Below are 17,530 nucleotides of genomic sequence, written 5' to 3'. Positions count from 1 at the left end.
TTCCTTATGTGTAGATAAAATGTTCACTCTAACGCAGTTTTGATTTACATGCGACACTAAAAATCTATACTATTACTGCTTTCTTTGTACCAAATAGAAAGTTCATCATGATCAAAGGCAGGTGTTTCTTTTTAATATTGGTAAGTGCGAAAGCTGTTTATGGATAGCAAAAACATGTCTTACACGAGCTCAACGAAGTACTGATTGATTTGTTCTTGTTTTCCTTTTTTTTAAAAAAAAGTTTTAACCTTCTTTCAAGAAACTGCGTTTCCGAGCGCTATATGATGTATATGTAGTGTTTTTTATTTCCACTACAACGTAACCCTGTTTCACGTTACAAATCAACAATTTTAGAATAAAACCTGAATAATTATTGACAATTTCTATGTTGCTTCAAATACTATTTATTTTTAAGTAACAGACAAGAGAACAACTATGTGAAGCATAAATGTTTATTACGTTATGAGGCCCATTACATATCTTCACTCAGTTTCTAGACGGTTCACCGTTGCCGGTTTGTAGGGCAGTTTAGTAAGACTCTGATCGCATGCACAAATAAAGCGATCCAAATGAGGTATCGACCGATAAGTATGCGACGCGCCTAACATACCGGTGAAGCGGTACCGACCTTTAATTGCCAAAGCTACCAGGAGAACTACAATCGTCTACGCCTACTCTCTAGACAGAACACTTTGACGAAGCCGTAGAACTTCTAATCGGAGACGCATGACGAGAGCCAAAGCCAGAGCGGACGCACCGAGGGAGCAGAGCGGCGCGGGGCGCGCCCGCAGCCAGCCAAACACTTGCCGCTGGCGTGGCCGGCGGCTTGCGGCCGTCCCCTGCGAAGACCGCACAGCCGCTCCCGACAGCGGAGACGCTGGCGCCCTGCAGGCTCCTGCTCCATTCCAGTGTTCTGCACGCGGCTGAAGTGGATAGGGAGAGAGAATAAACTTCGGCTTGGCGGAAGTTGCAGAAGTTGAACGTTCCTGCCTCGCCTTATCTCTCAGCCTGGCGAGGTAGTTGCGGGGTTGAGCGATTCTCTGCTGGTTGCAAATGGAAGAGGGTTACCATTTCCATCATTCCACTGTAAATGATCTTCGACCACAGCCGTTTGATCACATCTTTCATAGAAGCTGCCCTAGCACACTGTCAAAAGTATCTGCTACCAAAGAAATTCGGTACAAGTTAGGGCGTGGTCTTCGTTTTGATCAACACGGTGTTCGAAAATTCCCGTTAAAAATTTAATGACTTGTACAGGGGACTGAGTAGACAATAGTTTGAACTGGAGCCCATAACCGGAAATGTGACGTTTCCGTGCTACAACCATTTGAAAACATGTTGATAACGCGACGATTTATACAAGTAATTTATTAAAGGCAACCCGGTACCTCACTTCTTCTATGATTCCATTCATTAATAACCAAAGAAACAAAAAGGAAACTTAATCAGTTTTCACAAACGCTGTCTTTTACAGCACCACCTCTTCCATTTCGAGTGCGCCGCGTCTCTTTGGAGCACCGCAGTCACACCTGCTGACGGTGAAGTTACCCCTTTTTCGGAGCCATTCCGTAATTGTAGCGAAAGGGGTATGCCATGGAGTCGGACATTGTGGATAAAATTCCTAATAAAGGCGGCGATCATCTCTTACATTACCGTGAACTTCTCCATACAGAAGGAACACAGACAACTGAATGAAGCTCGAACCAGGTCAGAGAGAGGTATGATAGATGCCAAATGACATCAGCCGATCCGATGTAACCACCCCGCATCGTAACTACCCTGTTCCATACCTACTTACCTACCAAACATATTTTCAAACGGCTGTAGCATGGAAACGGTTTTCATTCAAAATATTATCTACTCAGTCCCATGTACAAGAATTTCCGAACTCCCTGTATACTTATCGGTTCACTTGCTTTATTGCCTTTAACCTACAGAATGACATAGAAGTATATTTTGTGCACCTCCATTCGGAGAGATTGCACTGTGGGTAATGTAAGGAAGAAATTACCCGGACCTACGAATCTATGGTGATGTGGAAATCCAAGAGTTTCCAGAATGAATTTTCACTCTGAAGAGGAGTGTGTGCTGATATGAAACTTTCTAGCAGGAAGTCTCATCCAGATGTTGTCAGTAGAGTGTGCGTAAGTGAAGTAGATGTATATCCCAAATCCGTCTGCCTCAGACGCAGAAGATATTCAGTTGGGTTGTCTATCTTAAGGAGCAAGAAATATTTTCTGGGATAGTTTTATTTCGTCACCCTGTAGAAACTGGCTTTTTGGCTTTTTTTTTTAGGTAGGATACAGAGACCTACTGACCACTGTACTTTTTACAGTGTTCCGATTATGACAAGTTGGTTCGCGTTATCAGTATGCTCGACATTCAGCTTTAGTTTCCTATGTATTGTGAAACATAAAAGTTTTCGTATACCTTCACGTGATTTTACCTGCATGTTAGAGGGCATAGCAGGATACTTGACGACAGTCTGTTGTTCGATAACAGCAGAATGGATCGGTCAGGACAGGTCAATGACTGTGAACGAGGATTAGCCATTTAATGTGAACTGAATAACAAATACATAAGATACATTTAAATTCTTCCAAACTTTCCCAAGTAGACTGTTGGTGACGAGACTGAAGTGGATACGCGAAAGAACAACCACAGCTAAACCTGATGTGATGGAAGGGATGGTCGAACATTGCGTACGATGGTTGTAGAAAGTCACACAGAAACAGCGGAAATAACGACTGGTGAGTTCCAGAGTGCTACCAGCAGTCCAGCTAGAACAATGACTGTGCGTGAGGATTTAAAAAGAGTAAGGTACAATGGCTGAGCAGCTCCTCGTAAGCCACACATTTGGTAGCTTGAGATGGTGTAAAGGCAGCACTGCACTATGGATGACGAAGTAAGTGAAGCACGCAGGAGTTGCTGTTACGGTATGAGAGACTTTTTCGTGATTTGGATGTGGTACCCTTATTTCGCGTAAGGAAACGCTTAATGCCTAGTGACATAAACACACTGTACAGCATTAGTAGCGTGTACAGTAGGAGGATAGTTCTGGGACTCTGCTTGATGTGTCACCATGAAAATGCACTGTTGCAGCCTATCCGCTTTGTAGCAGTTTCCGCCACACACCAGGCAGGTCGTGGGGGCAGCCATCCACGCGGAGGACGGGGGTAAATGGCTTCATTGACACCCAGATACTTCGTCGTATAGCCTGCGCTGTTTACCGCGGAATTACACACTGCCTCCATAGCGTATTGGAGCGCCAACCTCACTGGCAGCGCGCCTGTCGCAGCAGAGCTCTGTCGGGAAGGCACTATTTTGCTACGCCAGGTCACGTGCTCTCGCAGCGCCACACTGATATCCATCCGCGCCGACTATTTATGCTACCGCCGGACCGCGCGAAGTCAGTTACGCCATGCGCCTCAAGTTGGCAGTACCGGCTGTTTCGTCTCAGCGCTCCACGCCGCCAGCCCCTGCCCAGTTCGTACTGGTCTGCACCAGCAGAACGTCAGCCATCATACACCGGCCCACGTCTACACACCGCCGCCTACGTCGACTCAGGGGGGTTCGCCGTCTAGGCACGTCATAGACAACAACGTCGCTGGAGAGATAATTTTGTTATACGTAGTTGTGTGCTTGATCGTCGAAGGACATTATAACTGAGTTTAGTTTTGATCATAAAGTTATCCTTTTAAAGTGCCTTCGATCATTCCTCAGTACGAGGGTACTGCCAAAAAGCAACATCTGTCACGCAATGATTCGTGGAGAGCAAGATTCCTGAAATGACAAGGCCTGCACAGAGTTCTGACGTAAAGCCAATGGAACATCTCTGGTATGAGGTAAAACGTCGACTTCGTTCCAGATCGAGTGTCTAAAATCGCTGCCGTCTCTGGTTTCGGCTGTCAATCCGCCACAGACATTCAGACACTCCATTGAATGTCTCTCCAGCGGAGTTCAGTCCTTCAAAAAGATGAATGTTCACTAGTAGCTGTCCGGACACATTTGATCAGACTGTGGGGTGCACGGTTCCCGTGAGCGCGCTGGCTGCCCGCGGCAGGCGCAGCTGTCGAGCTGTTTACCGCGCCTCGGCCGGGAGCAACAGGCGGTCCGGGCGTCGGGCGTCGGGACGCCGCTCTCTCTGCGGCCTGACCTTGACGCCACGTGCGGTCGGCGGCCTTGACCCGGCCCTGCCCGGACCCGACCCGCACAAACCGCTCGATACAGCGCCGGCGCGGGGATGGGGGGATGGAGGCAAGGGCGAGGGCGCTCGCTGGCAAGGGCGCGTGGGCGTGGCACTGCGACTGCCAGGGCTCGACGGGCACCGCCAGCAATTAGGGGGTGTTTGTCCGTGGGCGGTACTGGTACCGCGGAATAATAAACCAGTCTGCTTCCGCGTAACTGTAATTGCGCAGAAAAGATGTACTGTGTAATCTGTATCGCTTTGCACGCCTCGATCCACTTTGATACGTGCAGGGAGCATGGAAAACACGACATGTACATACAAACAATGGAGCTAAGTGCAACATTATTTCAGAAACGTACATTTATGAAACGTCAGTCTCTGAGTGTGGCTACGTCTTCGACATTCCAATAGATATTTCGCAGATCCTGCCCTACAGCCGTACACTGAAAAGGTAAGGTGATCACCCTTCTGACCCTAGACGTGCTAATCTGGCCTGACCGACTGCCGTGTCATCCTCAGCCAACGGCGTTTGTTTTGTTTTGAGGCGGTATGCAGCTCTCGCGGCCGCTGTCGTGTTAACGGACCTGTTGGCGCTACTTCTCATTCCTCACCTGGCGTCAAGAGCCCAATTGCACCACATTCCAGCCCTCGATGCAAGGAAAAACCTCAAGCAGAACCGGGAATTGAACTCATGTCCCTCCCATGCCAAGGATCCGCGCTTATCTCTCAGCTACAGAGGCGGACTGATGAAATGAACTTTTACTCACTACCAGCTCCGATCGACCGATCAGCATCACATGACATAAAAGTGTTTACTCAAGCTACGAGGGGCGTTCAACAAGTAATGTAACAGTTTTTCTGAAATCAGGTTGGTTTTATTCAGGATTCCAAAACACGGTAATGTTCTCGACCCTTTCAGGTACAAGACACTATTTTTCAACATAATCTCCGTTCAATACGACGGCCTTTTGGCATATTTCTTGGAGGACCTGTACGCCCGCATGGTACCACTCTACTCGTCGACGTCGGTGCGAACTTCTTGTTGCAGCAGCCTTCCCATTATTCACGTGCTACTTCCCTCGGAGTGCATGTTTCATTGGACCAGACATATGGAAGTCGGGAGGTGCGAGAGCCGGGGTGGGTGTAGGGTGTATGAGGTAGAACAGTTCACTGAAGTGTTGTGAACATGTGGGTGAACAAGGCCTTACGTTGTCATGGAGAAGAGACTTCGAGCACCGGTGTGTTTGATAGTAATCTAAAACGGACTAAAACGTCGCCACCACCCACGTGCGCTTCGGTAGGGAACCAAAAGTGGAAAAAAAGATTTTCCATTATGTTTCTCACAACCTTAAGTTTTCTACAATGACAAAAGTATAGTTAGAATTTCTCTCCACGTACGCGTACACCATAATTACTCTACCACGGAAACATTGGGGTTACACTCTGGTGTGAGACGTTCCCGGGGGAAGGGGTGGAGGGTCCCGAACCGCACAATAACCTTGGGTTCGGTGTGAGGCGGCGGCGGGGTGGATGGACTGCTGTAGCCTGTTGTGGGGTTGTAAAACACTGAGGGCTACGGCGGGGACGAAGCCTCTCCGTCGTTTCTAGGTCTCCGGTTCAATAGAATACAGACCACGAAGCTGGCTTCTCTACGGTGATCTTATAATATTACTGGAAATGCTTATAAAGGTACAACAATTGCGCAGTTTGGACTGCAGAAACATTCACTGGCAGCGACAATAATGCTGATTCCAACGTTGACCGCAGCGAAATACTTCCAAGAAGCAACAGACGAAATTTTCGTGATAGTATCTGTCGATTCTTGTCTCACCCAAGAAATCACTTTAAGCGTACTCATAATAATCGTATGTGAGGTTTATGTTAAAAAAAAACGGTGAAAGGAGACCCGAAGTTAATGGTAGAAAAAAGAGCTCCATCAATGGGGCGGTTCCTTTTTCTGTCGATTTGCACTTTTCTAATAACGGTTTAATAGTTGTTTTGTTCTGGCCGTTTACACTTGCGACCGCCGGCTACTACGAATAATTTCTTGCTCGCGGATAGTGTTTGCAGTCGGGTGTCTAGTGCACTTGAAGCTTTTCTACACCAATAGTTAAGTACTTTTTCACTCGTGTTCATTTTGAGAAGGCGATCTCTGACGTTCGGTTAACTTTGTGAATATCTGATCTTGTATTTTCGATGTGAGAGTTACTATCTTTGTACTGATACGTAGTTCACTGTAGACCTGAGTTACAACGGTTCCTCCAGGCCCGTTCAGGTGACATTAATACGTTAACATATTAAATATATTTAACTGTATTTAGAAGTTGGTGTAATGACTACGCTAATTTATTCCCTAGTATCTCGCTATCTCCCTTAACTTCTTTCTTTTTAAACACACCATCTAATGATAGCTTGTTAGTAAGTGAAAAAAGGTAATAAAGCCATTTGAATGATATGGGGTTGGCGTATATAATAGAGAGAGGTAACCCTCACTGTAATGTATTTCCCTAAATCAGTACATGTAAATTAATAACATGTTGTAAATAAATTAAGTAGCTGCATGCGCTTCGTTTCTGATACCAAATGCAGTCGACTCTCTGTAATTCGAACCTGGATAAATCGAACTAGTTGTCAAGACCGTTGGAAAATCTCTATAAATCGAAGAAGTTCTCTATCTGTTGTGGTACTCTTGACGAAGTTAAGGGATTGTCACGGCAGAGCACCCCGCAAACACTCCATTTGTAACACTTGGTAATTCGAATTGTTTCGTCATTTGTTCAGATAATTGCTTCGTCATTCAATTCTTTGCTATACTCCTTTGTTTTCGTAACAATTCATAATTTACTACAGCTCATTAATCAGTTGTAAAAACCTCTTCGAACAATTACCAGTGTTTGCCTTTCGCAGAAGGAAGCTGGTTGTTGATTAATGGACTGTACAGACAAATAAAAAATAGAGGATGGGATTCCGTCTTCCACACTGTTGACAATCCAGGAGCAGAAAGGTAAAACTGCTGAAAATATGTCATGAGAAAGGAGAAAACGGACCCAGAAGATCCTTTGTCAAAATAACGCCTATTGAAATGGCTTAGTCCGAGCACTTTAGGGTTCGCCGTTAGTGAGGGGTGGCTCATTTCCTGCAAAGAAAGACATTACTTCGTTTTTAAGAAGATATATGGAGTGAATGTGACCGCTGGTGACTGTTCAGCAACGTAAAAAATGATGAAACTGAAGTTTTCTCATGTAGTCTTCGAAAATTTGTGTGTGTCTTTCATCTAAAATGCCACAAAGTAATCAAGTAGCTAAAAAAATAAATTTTCTTTTAATTGATTCCTAATCTTTACCTTCTGCTCGCTTTTGCAAAGAAAAACGAATGTCATTGAAAATAAAGCACCATTTTTAAACTTAGAATAACGTTTTTCTTATTCCATTTTGATCAGTAAAATCTTTCTTTAAATCGAACTCTCAGGTATTCATATTTTTTGTTAAGTCCCTTTAACTTCTAATAAAGGGAGTCGCATGTAAATTAGAAACTGTACATAGTCGAATTTTACACTTCCAGATTGAAAAAGTGAAGCACTCACAAGAGGAGTCACAAATCATATTGAACTTCACAGTGTTAAAGGATAAGTGGTGTTCAAAAATTTTTGGCAACATTTTTGGGGAACATCGATCTTCTAAGCTATGTAAAGTCAGTGAAAAAACAGTCTAGATCGGATGATGGTAATTTTAATTAAAGTGACAAGTTTCGGCCTAGTCTTAGGCCATCTTCAGAACAACACCATCAACAACAGTTGCCGATGTCTACATCAGTAGACCTCAATCGCTGAAACTGGCAATGAACTCTAGTGGCCGTCCTATCTATCACACAGAATTGCAACTCTAATCACGCGGTGGCGTGTATGTATCGGAATTTACACTGATATCCGACCGTGTCTTCTTGGTGCTCAATTTTTTTTGTCAGGCAAACAAAATAGGGAAGATGTCGTCACGGCGAACATTTTCAAAAGAACTTTACGCTGTGTACGTCACAGAACGACAGATCCTCGGAGGCGGGAAGATTGCCGCGGTGTCGGGTAGAAGTTAGAGCGCAGCTGGAGCGCAGGAGCTGGTGGGCGACAGGCGCGGGGGCGTCGTCGGCCCGGAGGACAAAACGGCGTCAGCTGGGGCGGCGGAGGCAGAGGTGTGGGTGGCGGCGGCGGCTCTGCGTGGGCGGCGCGTAGGAGGCCCCGAGGACGCTACACCCACCCACCACGGCAGCCAAAGCTCGCCGCACAGCCACAAAGTGGCCCATTTCTGCACCAACCGTCTCGCATTAAGGGGCTATTTTAGCGCTGACAGCATTAATACACCTCCCTAGAGCTTTTTTTTTTCTTCCTCAGACTTACGTGCAGTCAAAGTTCTAGGCTATTTCAATAAAAGACACTATTGCTCAAAAATAACCCGCACTTGATACAACCCACATCCTTAATTTTAATTAGGAGGAAAAATGGAAAAAGCATAATAATTTCTATCACATTACCTACTTGCAAATACTTTTTCCAATATGGCCACTCTCAACGCTTTACTTTGGGGTGTAGATGAATTACAAAGAAATATTAGACTTCCATTCATACTCTTCACTGGTGTTACTGTTGGTTGGTTGATTGGTTGATTTGGGTGAGGGGACTAGAGAGCGAGGTCATCGGTCCCATCGAATTAGGGAAGGAAGTCGGCCGTGCCCTTTCAAAGGAATCATCCCGGCATTTGCCTAAAGCCACTTAGGAAAATCACGGAAAAAGTAAATCGTCCTCCCGAATGCGAGTCCAGTGTGCCAACAGTGAGGTGTCTGAATCTCTGTGGTGAAACGACGGCTCATTCTTCCAAAGAGCAGAAACCAGAATATGTATCGAACCTGGAGTATGGCAGGAAAGTCGATGTTCTAACTCAGCCTAAAGTTTTTCTACTGGATTCAGAGTTGGGCTCTGGGCACAACAGTCCATTTCAGAAATGTTGTCCACAAAACATTGCCTCGCAGATGCTGTCTTATGACAGGGTGCATTGTCATACTGATATAATCGTCTCCTACGAACTGTTCCTCTAGTGTGCGCAGTACACACTCCTGTACCATGTGCTCATATTCTTCCACATTTAGCGTTTTCTTAGACGCAATAAGGGGTTCACACCCTAATCACGGAAAACACCACCCTTCTGCCACACCACCTTCTCCATACTTCACATGATGCGAGAAGTTCGCGAGGCTCTCGCCAAATGCAAACCGCTTCACCAGGTTGCCACAGGGTACAGCGTGATTCACCGCTCCAAATTACTCGTTTCCACAAAGCCACTGTTCAGTGCCGTCTCACTTTGCAATACCTCAATCACAGAGAAATGTGTGGCTTATGAGGAACTGCTCGAGCATTGCACAGCATTCTTTTTAACTCTGCATGTACAATAATTGCGCAAGCTGAAATACCCTGATGTTGGTTTAGCTCTGGTTGTTTCTTTGCGCTTCCGTTTCAAAATACATCAACCGTCGACTTGTGCCGCTTTAGATTGGCTGAAATGTCACTGATGATTTGTTACTCAGCTGACATCCAATGAATAGTCCACGTTCGAAGTCACTGAGCTCTCGTGACACACCCATCCTACTATTACTGCTTCTCTACCGAAAGCACAATACTCCCCGCCTCCTTTTATACTGGCGTGTCCGTCCTTTGTGACAGTGACATCTATTGCTCGATTTCACAATACATAGGGCTGCCTCGATACTTCTGATTAGTGTGCGTTGTCCTCGCTACCACCCAGGGCACTTGACACGCAGCACTACTTCAGCTCTTCGGAATCCGTTGATATTATGGGCCATAAAGGGAGAAACCACTTTCACATCAAGCAAGCAGGTGGCTTTTTAATCTCACTAGACGGAGTGAGTGCAGGATTCCGTCGTGAAAGCCAATCGCAGTAGTATTTTTGAAGACTGTGTGTATACGGCAGGTTTACGACATCCCACACCCACCGTTCTGAGATCATACGTTCCATATACAAAGAAGTGTAGCACATCATCGGAAAGACAGAACTCTTCTACGAATAAACCTGAAACGCTAACTAATACTCTGACGGAGTTCTGTCCGTGGTATGTTTAAGATCTTTGTAATTCCGATGGCCTGAAAACTGGTCTGTTTGTCGAGAGATAGCTGCTCCCCGAAGAACCCTAGGTTCCACGTTCAGGATATTTTCTACCTTTTTGGCCCTGTGCTGTGTTTCCACGATGAAACTCCACTTCGCAGCTTTTTCTACAGTGTAATTCAACGCTACACATCACATTACTATTTGTGAGCTTCTTTGTTGGCAGGCCTTACTCTTTGCACAACGAGTAAACGAAGAGCTTGAAAATCATAACGGGGCCAATTTCCGTAGTCTGATGATGTCTTGTCGACATTATCACTGAAGACTGAAATTGTACTCTTTAGTCAGAGAACAAGTGCGTCTATTGTGTGTCATAAAACAATAGAACTGTGAGTACAATCATTGTCACTACCTAAATTAAACGCCACGAATCGAAGCCACGCCCTAGTTTTCCAGGTGTAATTTTGGGGGAAAATTGCAGCTTATATTCGAGCGAAAGTGATATTTCGGCGATCCAGTGACGACCGTTGCGAATTGTCACAGAGCGTCTCGAGAATTACCTCACTCCGCTAAGTCAACAGTAAAAACTGTTGTACATTACACGAATTCGCAATTGCGAATAAGGACAATCTCAGCTGTAGAATGAAATTACAATGAAAATTTGTGCCGGACCGGGACTCGAATCCAAATTTCCCGCTCATCGCGGCCAGATGTACATTCCCGTACATGTCAGACGTTGTACTTTAAAGTCTTGTCCGGTATCAGCAGATAAAAACGATATTGGAGTGCCTGTGTTACTCTCATTACGATGCAAAGTTCCTTTGTCCAGAGATGCGCTGATACTGGGCAAGCGACTTTCAAGTACAACGTTGACCTGTATGGAAATTTGTGGTAAGTTCCTATGGGACCAAATTTCTGACGTCATCGAGTTCGTGTAATGTATTTCATAACGGCTGTTGTCGTCGCAGTGCCATGCATGCATGCATGCATGTCCAATGGAATTTCGCATCGTCATCAGAATAATGCGGGCACTGCAATGTCGTAAAAATTGTTGGCGCACCCTGTCTCCCTAAATATGTCTTAGCCCTTCCGTTACTCGCTGACGCTGTTAGCGCGTCGCCATGGAGAGGGTGGGACTGTTATTCGCAGACCGAACGTCATACTAATGGGCACTGTTCCCATCCTAAATGTCGGCAGTATGACGAAGGAGAAGAAAACTTGTAAAAAAATCTCAAGCGGCAAGAGGCGTTTGTAACTTCGGGCAGTGAAAGTGGCTGTTTACTCTTCGTCATTCGAGAACATAGTTTGTATGTGGGATGGAAGCTGTTTCAAATCAGTATGTCATGGGTCTTAGGATAACAATTCTTTACTTTTCGGGACAACGCACGGTCGTCATTTTTCAATAACAAAACGGATAAGCCATAATTAAGATACCATGGCACAATCCGCCCGCTGACAAAGAAGAGGGAGGTAATTCTCGAGAATGCAAAATCAGTCATTATTTTAAGGAGGAGTAGATCTACGGCTTTTGCGTATTATTGAAAAATCATGATCTGACACAATAGCTGTATATAATTTTATTAAAACTACCAGTTCCAATCACACAACAAACCATCATCAAGTATTACGGGAAACTTTTTTTTTTTTTTTTTTTTTTTAACATCCGACGATGAGAAATGGTTTGCTGTTCGAAACTGTTGGTTTCAATGAAGTGACATACAGCTCTTGTGATAAATCATTACTTACGTCGATTTGGCTAAAAACGATGTTTTGAGTCTTATCAGTTGGGCAGAATCGCATGTTAAGAGATTTAATCGAAGGAATTAAATGCTAGAGAAATCGTGGAGATGTACGTCACTGTCACAGTACGTGGCAGTGGCAGTGGCAGTAGTCTGTTGCGGCTGGCTATCGCAGGCGCAGGCGCGGGCGCGGGCAACGGCCAGGGCCGAGTTTGCGTTCGGCGGCGCCAGCGGAATCCCCGTCACAGCAGCGTGGGTGAGGGGTGGGACGGAGGAGTGAGGGGGGGGGGGGAGAGCAGAGGCGGCGGGGGCGGCAGCGGCGGTGACCCAGCACGTGCAGCGGTCGGTCGTCAATCTTGGATGTGGCGGCGCTGACAGCCTTACGTAAGCCGGGACGGCCCGCAGCAGTACGAGATCGGAGGACGCGACCGCGCTGCGTCGCACAGCAGGCGGGCCGGGTGGTTCTTCACATACGTACGCAGCTCCCCTCACAGGCGGCGAGGGTCCGTGGTCTTTCCGACCTTTTTGTAGGTGCCGCAGGTACCCAGCCACTTCCGACCAACCAGTTTTGCACTGTGGTATTTCCGACCAGAGTCCCCCTACTGTTGCGGCTTTCTTTGACGCGAGACTGTACCGTCATAAGCTGTGTACTTAGGTTCCTGCCTAACTGCACCCTCTGAAATCGCGACATATTCGGAAATGAGGAGCCAACATTTGTGACAAGCAAGAATACAAATGGGAAATGGTTGCACGGCTGAAGGAAGAGGTAAAAGAAAGACCAAACCTGCCGATTGTAGCAGTCTGCTGAATGTGGAACAAGTATTTTAAAGGCCTGTAACAGAAGAAAGGACTCCGTACAAAGAAATAAAATTGGAGATGGTTAATTATTCTGTGTGAATATGTAAACAAGCTATTTAACGAATTTATATGGTATGATGAGTGGAACTTCGTGTACTCTAAGCCACAATACATAAGAAACGAAGCACGGAAGCTTCTAGCAGCTTATACGGGTGGATTTTAAAATCAGATATGGAGAGGATTATAACTGAAGTCCATAAACAAGTAACTTTCGAAGAGGAAGGTCATGTACCCTGACGCGGACCGTGGATGAGATCGGAAAGGAATCATAGCAGTTATCTGGTCTTCATGGATCTTGAGAAAGCATACGACACATACGGCTGAAGATGATGATTGTTCGAGGTGTTGTAGTTAGAGGAACAGCCAAAAATTTATGTAAGAAGAATAATAATCCTCTACAGTGTGTCATTGAAGTGGGGAAAGAAATATCATGTCGTTTGCAATCAACTAAGAAGAGGATACATCTTACATGCTTAGGAAGTTGTTGGGAGAATATGAGAAGTGAAACTTGAAAATGAATTTTGAGATGATGGAGTATCTTGGACATCAGTGGACATCAAATTTATGTGTGTTAAAGAGCTTAAGTACACGGCTAGTATCTTATCACATGATGGAAGATGTGACACACACATTCAACGAAGGATCATGCAGCTCAAGGCGGCTATAAAAAATTAAATCCTGTACTTTGGTCCTCAAAAATCAGTTTGAAGATTAAAATGCGATTACACAAGTCCATCGTGGAATCGATATCAAGTTATGGGACTGAGAGGTTCCACAGAGAGAAATAAAATAATGTCTAAAATTTTAGAAATGAACCACTAGAAAAGATTACATAGAATTCCTTGACATGACCACGTAAGAAATAAGAAAATAAAAGAAATGACGCAATCTCATTGTAATATTACTGACAGTGTAGCAGAAAGGCAGCTACAATGGTGAGGGTATAGCAATAGAATGAAAGAAGAAAGGTAGCCAAAGAGAACACAATCAAGGCAACCTCATGGAAGAAGAAGAAGAAGAAGAAGAAGAAGAAGATAACGAAAAGGGTTGCTAAGGGGGTATTCAAGAAGCGATGGAGAGAAGAGGAACAGAAGAGGATGTGGAAGCATGGCGAGCTCGGGGAATTTGGCGAAAAAAGAAAAAGAAGAAGAATACAATCGTCATTGCTGCTCGTTTAAATCCCAGCAATTTAATTTTTCGTTTCTTAATTTGGTAAAATGTGACTAGGTGATCTTATTACAAAACGGTTTTGCACCGTGGTACAGGTATTTCCGACCACTGTCTCTCCCAAAATTATGGCTTCCTATGAATATTGGGAAAGCCACGGCTAAAATACTTGCAGTGTTAGACAGCATGTTGACGTCACCGTTTGCAAAGTCCACGGTGGGGAAGTCCACGACACCAGCAGCGAATAGCGCCGAATGTGGCGGTGACATGAGAACTACAGTAATATCTTGACCTACAAGGTATAATTCCCGGTCGGGTTTGCGTCTTCGCCCTGTTATAGCTGCTGTGGACGCTAGGTCGCATTGAGGTAAAAGGGGGTCGAGGGTTTTTACCGGGCTGTGCCTAGGAGGACACGGGAGAGAAACAATCCAATTGGACGGACAAAATTCAAGGAAAGTCGATAGCTTTAAATACTTGGGATTAGCGTCTAATGATGGCAATAGTCCGAAGAGTGCATATAGGTTGGATGAACTGGAAAACGTCGCCAGGTGCACTGTGAAACAGAAGAACGAACCTGAAAACTAAATGAATGATGTGTTGTTCAGTAATGAGATCTGCGATGCGGAGACATGGGCATCAGGTAAGGCAGTGGATGTGGTCGAAAAGAGACTGTTAAGAACAACTTGTGACGTCACCAGAGCTGGTACGATGGAAACGGGAGATGAGAGGGAACGTTTAAGTGACAGAAATATTAAAGAAAGCTGAAGAGAGAAGATTTCAGTTGTATCGACACGTCATGAGAAAGAACGACACACATGATGGCAAGAGGATAGTAGAAGCAATAGTAGGTGACACAGGAAGAGGAACACCAAGAAGATGATGGACGGAGTACGTACGGGAGGACTTGGGGCAGAAACGTCTAAGGGAAAGCAAAGTACGGTGGTGAGGAAAATGGAAAAGACTTGCCAAGAAAATCGACCCCACTGAAGAAGAAAATGAAGAAGGAGAAGGAGGAGAAGAAGAAGAAGCAGTGTACGCACACCAAGTAAAAAGACGCCTCTTATCGGAGCGTGGAGTCCAGTAGGTAGGTGGCGACGTTGCCGAGTGAACGTAACGGACTGAGATTTACTTGAAGCGTTGATTTCCAATAGTTCCCCTGTTTATATCATGAAGGAGATTGTCAGAGGAAGGCGCCTGCTAGAGGTGGTGTGTGGACTGTTGTCCGTGTACATTTCCCATTGCAGTGGTCTTACCTCGGAATCTTTCTCAAATCACATTGCTACAGCGCAGCTGTAACGGTGTAAGAGTAAGGAAAATGTTACCCCTTTGTCGCGGGTCGGAGCAAGGCTAGCGACGCTTGTTGCACTTGTTTTAAAAGCGCAGCAGTGCAGAGAATCTAACCATGTCCGCCAGTACAATATGTTCCCGATAAACGCTGTGGAGCATAACGTTGCGTAACTTGTTCAGATGACGGAAATCTGACGCGAGTTTTCGAATCGCGCGTTTCGACATCTAGCATGCTACTTACAACTCAACATACGAGCGCGTTAACGCAGCTTTCGCGGAAAAAATCTCTAGAGGTGTAGACAAACGCGTGTTCAAGCGCTCGTGTGCTGGTCAGTTGACCGCGTTTCCGTCGTGACCATGTGTTTTTTCTCTGTGTGTCTTATTTTTCTGTTGGACGTTGAGAGAAATGGGTGAAGTCGAACGCGAGAATACTGATATCGAGTTACTGGTTGACGAAGTAGAAGAAAGGCCAGCACTTCGGAATATAGCGTTAGAAATACAAAAATATAAAATTTTGAAGTAGGTAAGGAAGAACTGATTTTGATTTAATGAGGGGAAAAGGCTTAAAAAGAAAGAAAAATGTAGGTAAGAAAATTTTTGTTGTTAATAAGTACACTTTCCTTCATACCATACGGTCTGCGTGTTCAAGTCTACCTTAATTAAGAAAATAGTTGGGAAATTTAGCGCCAACGTTGTCCGCTGACGATGTGGATCGTCCATTTGTGAAGAGTTCCATCTAAGAGGTCTTCGTCCTTGGATCCATCTTTCATTCGAACATACTTGTGACATACTGTAACCGCTTTTACAATGTGTTCGACACAATCCACACTGACATCTAATGAGCGATGAAGTATTCTCCAGTTACCTCACGCTATAGCAAAAGTATACCAGAGTCCCAACATCCTATAATTAGTAAATAGTTAAATATTTTTTTCATGTCAGCTACATTCCATCGTAGGGCCTCATTAAATCTTCCATATGCCCAGATGCTATATCACCTACGCTCATGTAAGGAAGTTCCACCTCGTGCTTTTCTGTTATAGGCCTTTGTTTCGGTACATCCAAAACTTGTCCAGTTTCTAATATGGAACGGAATGTGTGAAAACTTCTGAGTTGCTGTCTCTTCCATAAGCGCGAATGTCTACCAGGACAAAGCGACAGTCAAAGAGTGCCAAAATCGCCAACAAACTGATATGCAAAGTACAGGCCGGCCTGAGTGGCTGAGCGATTCTAGGCGCTTCAGTATGGAACCGCGCGGCCGCTACGGTCGCAGGTTCGAATCCTGCCTCGAGCATGGATGAGTGTGATGTCCTTAGGTTAGTTAGGTTTAAGTAGTTCTAAGTTCTAGGGGACTGATGACCTCAGATGTTAAGTCCCATAGTGCTCAGAGCCATTTGAACCATATGCAAAGTATAAGGAACTTGAATGTTCTCGATTTTTTTATTCGTACGTGTTTAGCATCGAGAGATCCAACGCAATGAGAAAACTTGCTCAAGTCCTCGAGATATTGCAACCCATTTTCTTAATCGATCAGCATCACGATGTTTTAATTCAGGCAGATAACTATGTGTAGTTGACGAATTATCCTAGACATAATCGGTTTTGCAATTTTATATGAACAGCGTAGTTCCGCCACTAAACATCCGCTTACAATGTAGTACAGGGTATTCAGAAAGAAGGAACATATTTCAAACATTCATTGCTTCCAGACTACAAATAGAAACACAATTCCAACGTTCCTGGAAATAAGAAAGTTCAAATCTTTATGCATTCATTGTGAGCAACAAATGCATTCATTGTGAGCAACATGTCTTACAACAAATATCAAAACTGTGGCTCATTTCCTGGTACACAGGAAGCAGTTGTCTCTCGTTATCAAATTCGCAGCTTCAACAATGTGATGTCTCAGTCTTTCAAGGGTGTCAGGAATAGGGAGGATAAAAACGTGGTCTTTTACGTAACCCCACGGATAAAAGTCACAAGGAGTGAGGTTTGAGATCTGGGAATTTCTCTAGGCAAGTCCGAAATTATCTGAATGGCACTATTGCAGGACGTTGGATTGTAAGAGGAGGGGGCAGAAGATGAACTTCATCACCGGTGGCCTCTCAGGTCTAGAGTGACTGCAAGGACTAACGCACTGTACCGCTCGCCGAGTGAACTCTCTCGACATTCGATCGCGCGTCACC

The 17,530-nt window shown here is 44.9% G+C and overlaps 2 protein-coding genes across 2 annotated transcripts in view; both read right to left on the bottom strand.

Moving 5' to 3' along the window:
* The window catches only part of LOC126260509 (uncharacterized), a 93,889-nt gene extending 92,985 nt beyond the window's left edge, over positions 1–904 (bottom strand). Inside the window, exon 1 of the mRNA XM_049957840.1 lies at positions 758–904. Within this exon, the coding sequence (XP_049813797.1) occupies positions 758–904 (147 nt within the window). The remainder of the gene's footprint in view (positions 1–757) is intronic.
* The window catches only part of LOC126260510 (zinc finger protein GLI4), a 271,568-nt gene that overhangs the window by 142,444 nt on the left and 111,594 nt on the right, over positions 1–17,530 (bottom strand). The gene's annotated exons all lie outside the window — the stretch shown is intronic.

The sequence above is a fragment of the Schistocerca nitens genome, chromosome 5 (genome assembly GCF_023898315.1).
Source record: "Schistocerca nitens isolate TAMUIC-IGC-003100 chromosome 5, iqSchNite1.1, whole genome shotgun sequence".
NCBI lineage: Eukaryota > Metazoa > Arthropoda > Insecta > Orthoptera > Acrididae > Schistocerca > Schistocerca nitens.
Note: the sequence above shows the minus strand (reverse complement) of the source record. Positions and strands in the feature narration are given on the sequence as shown.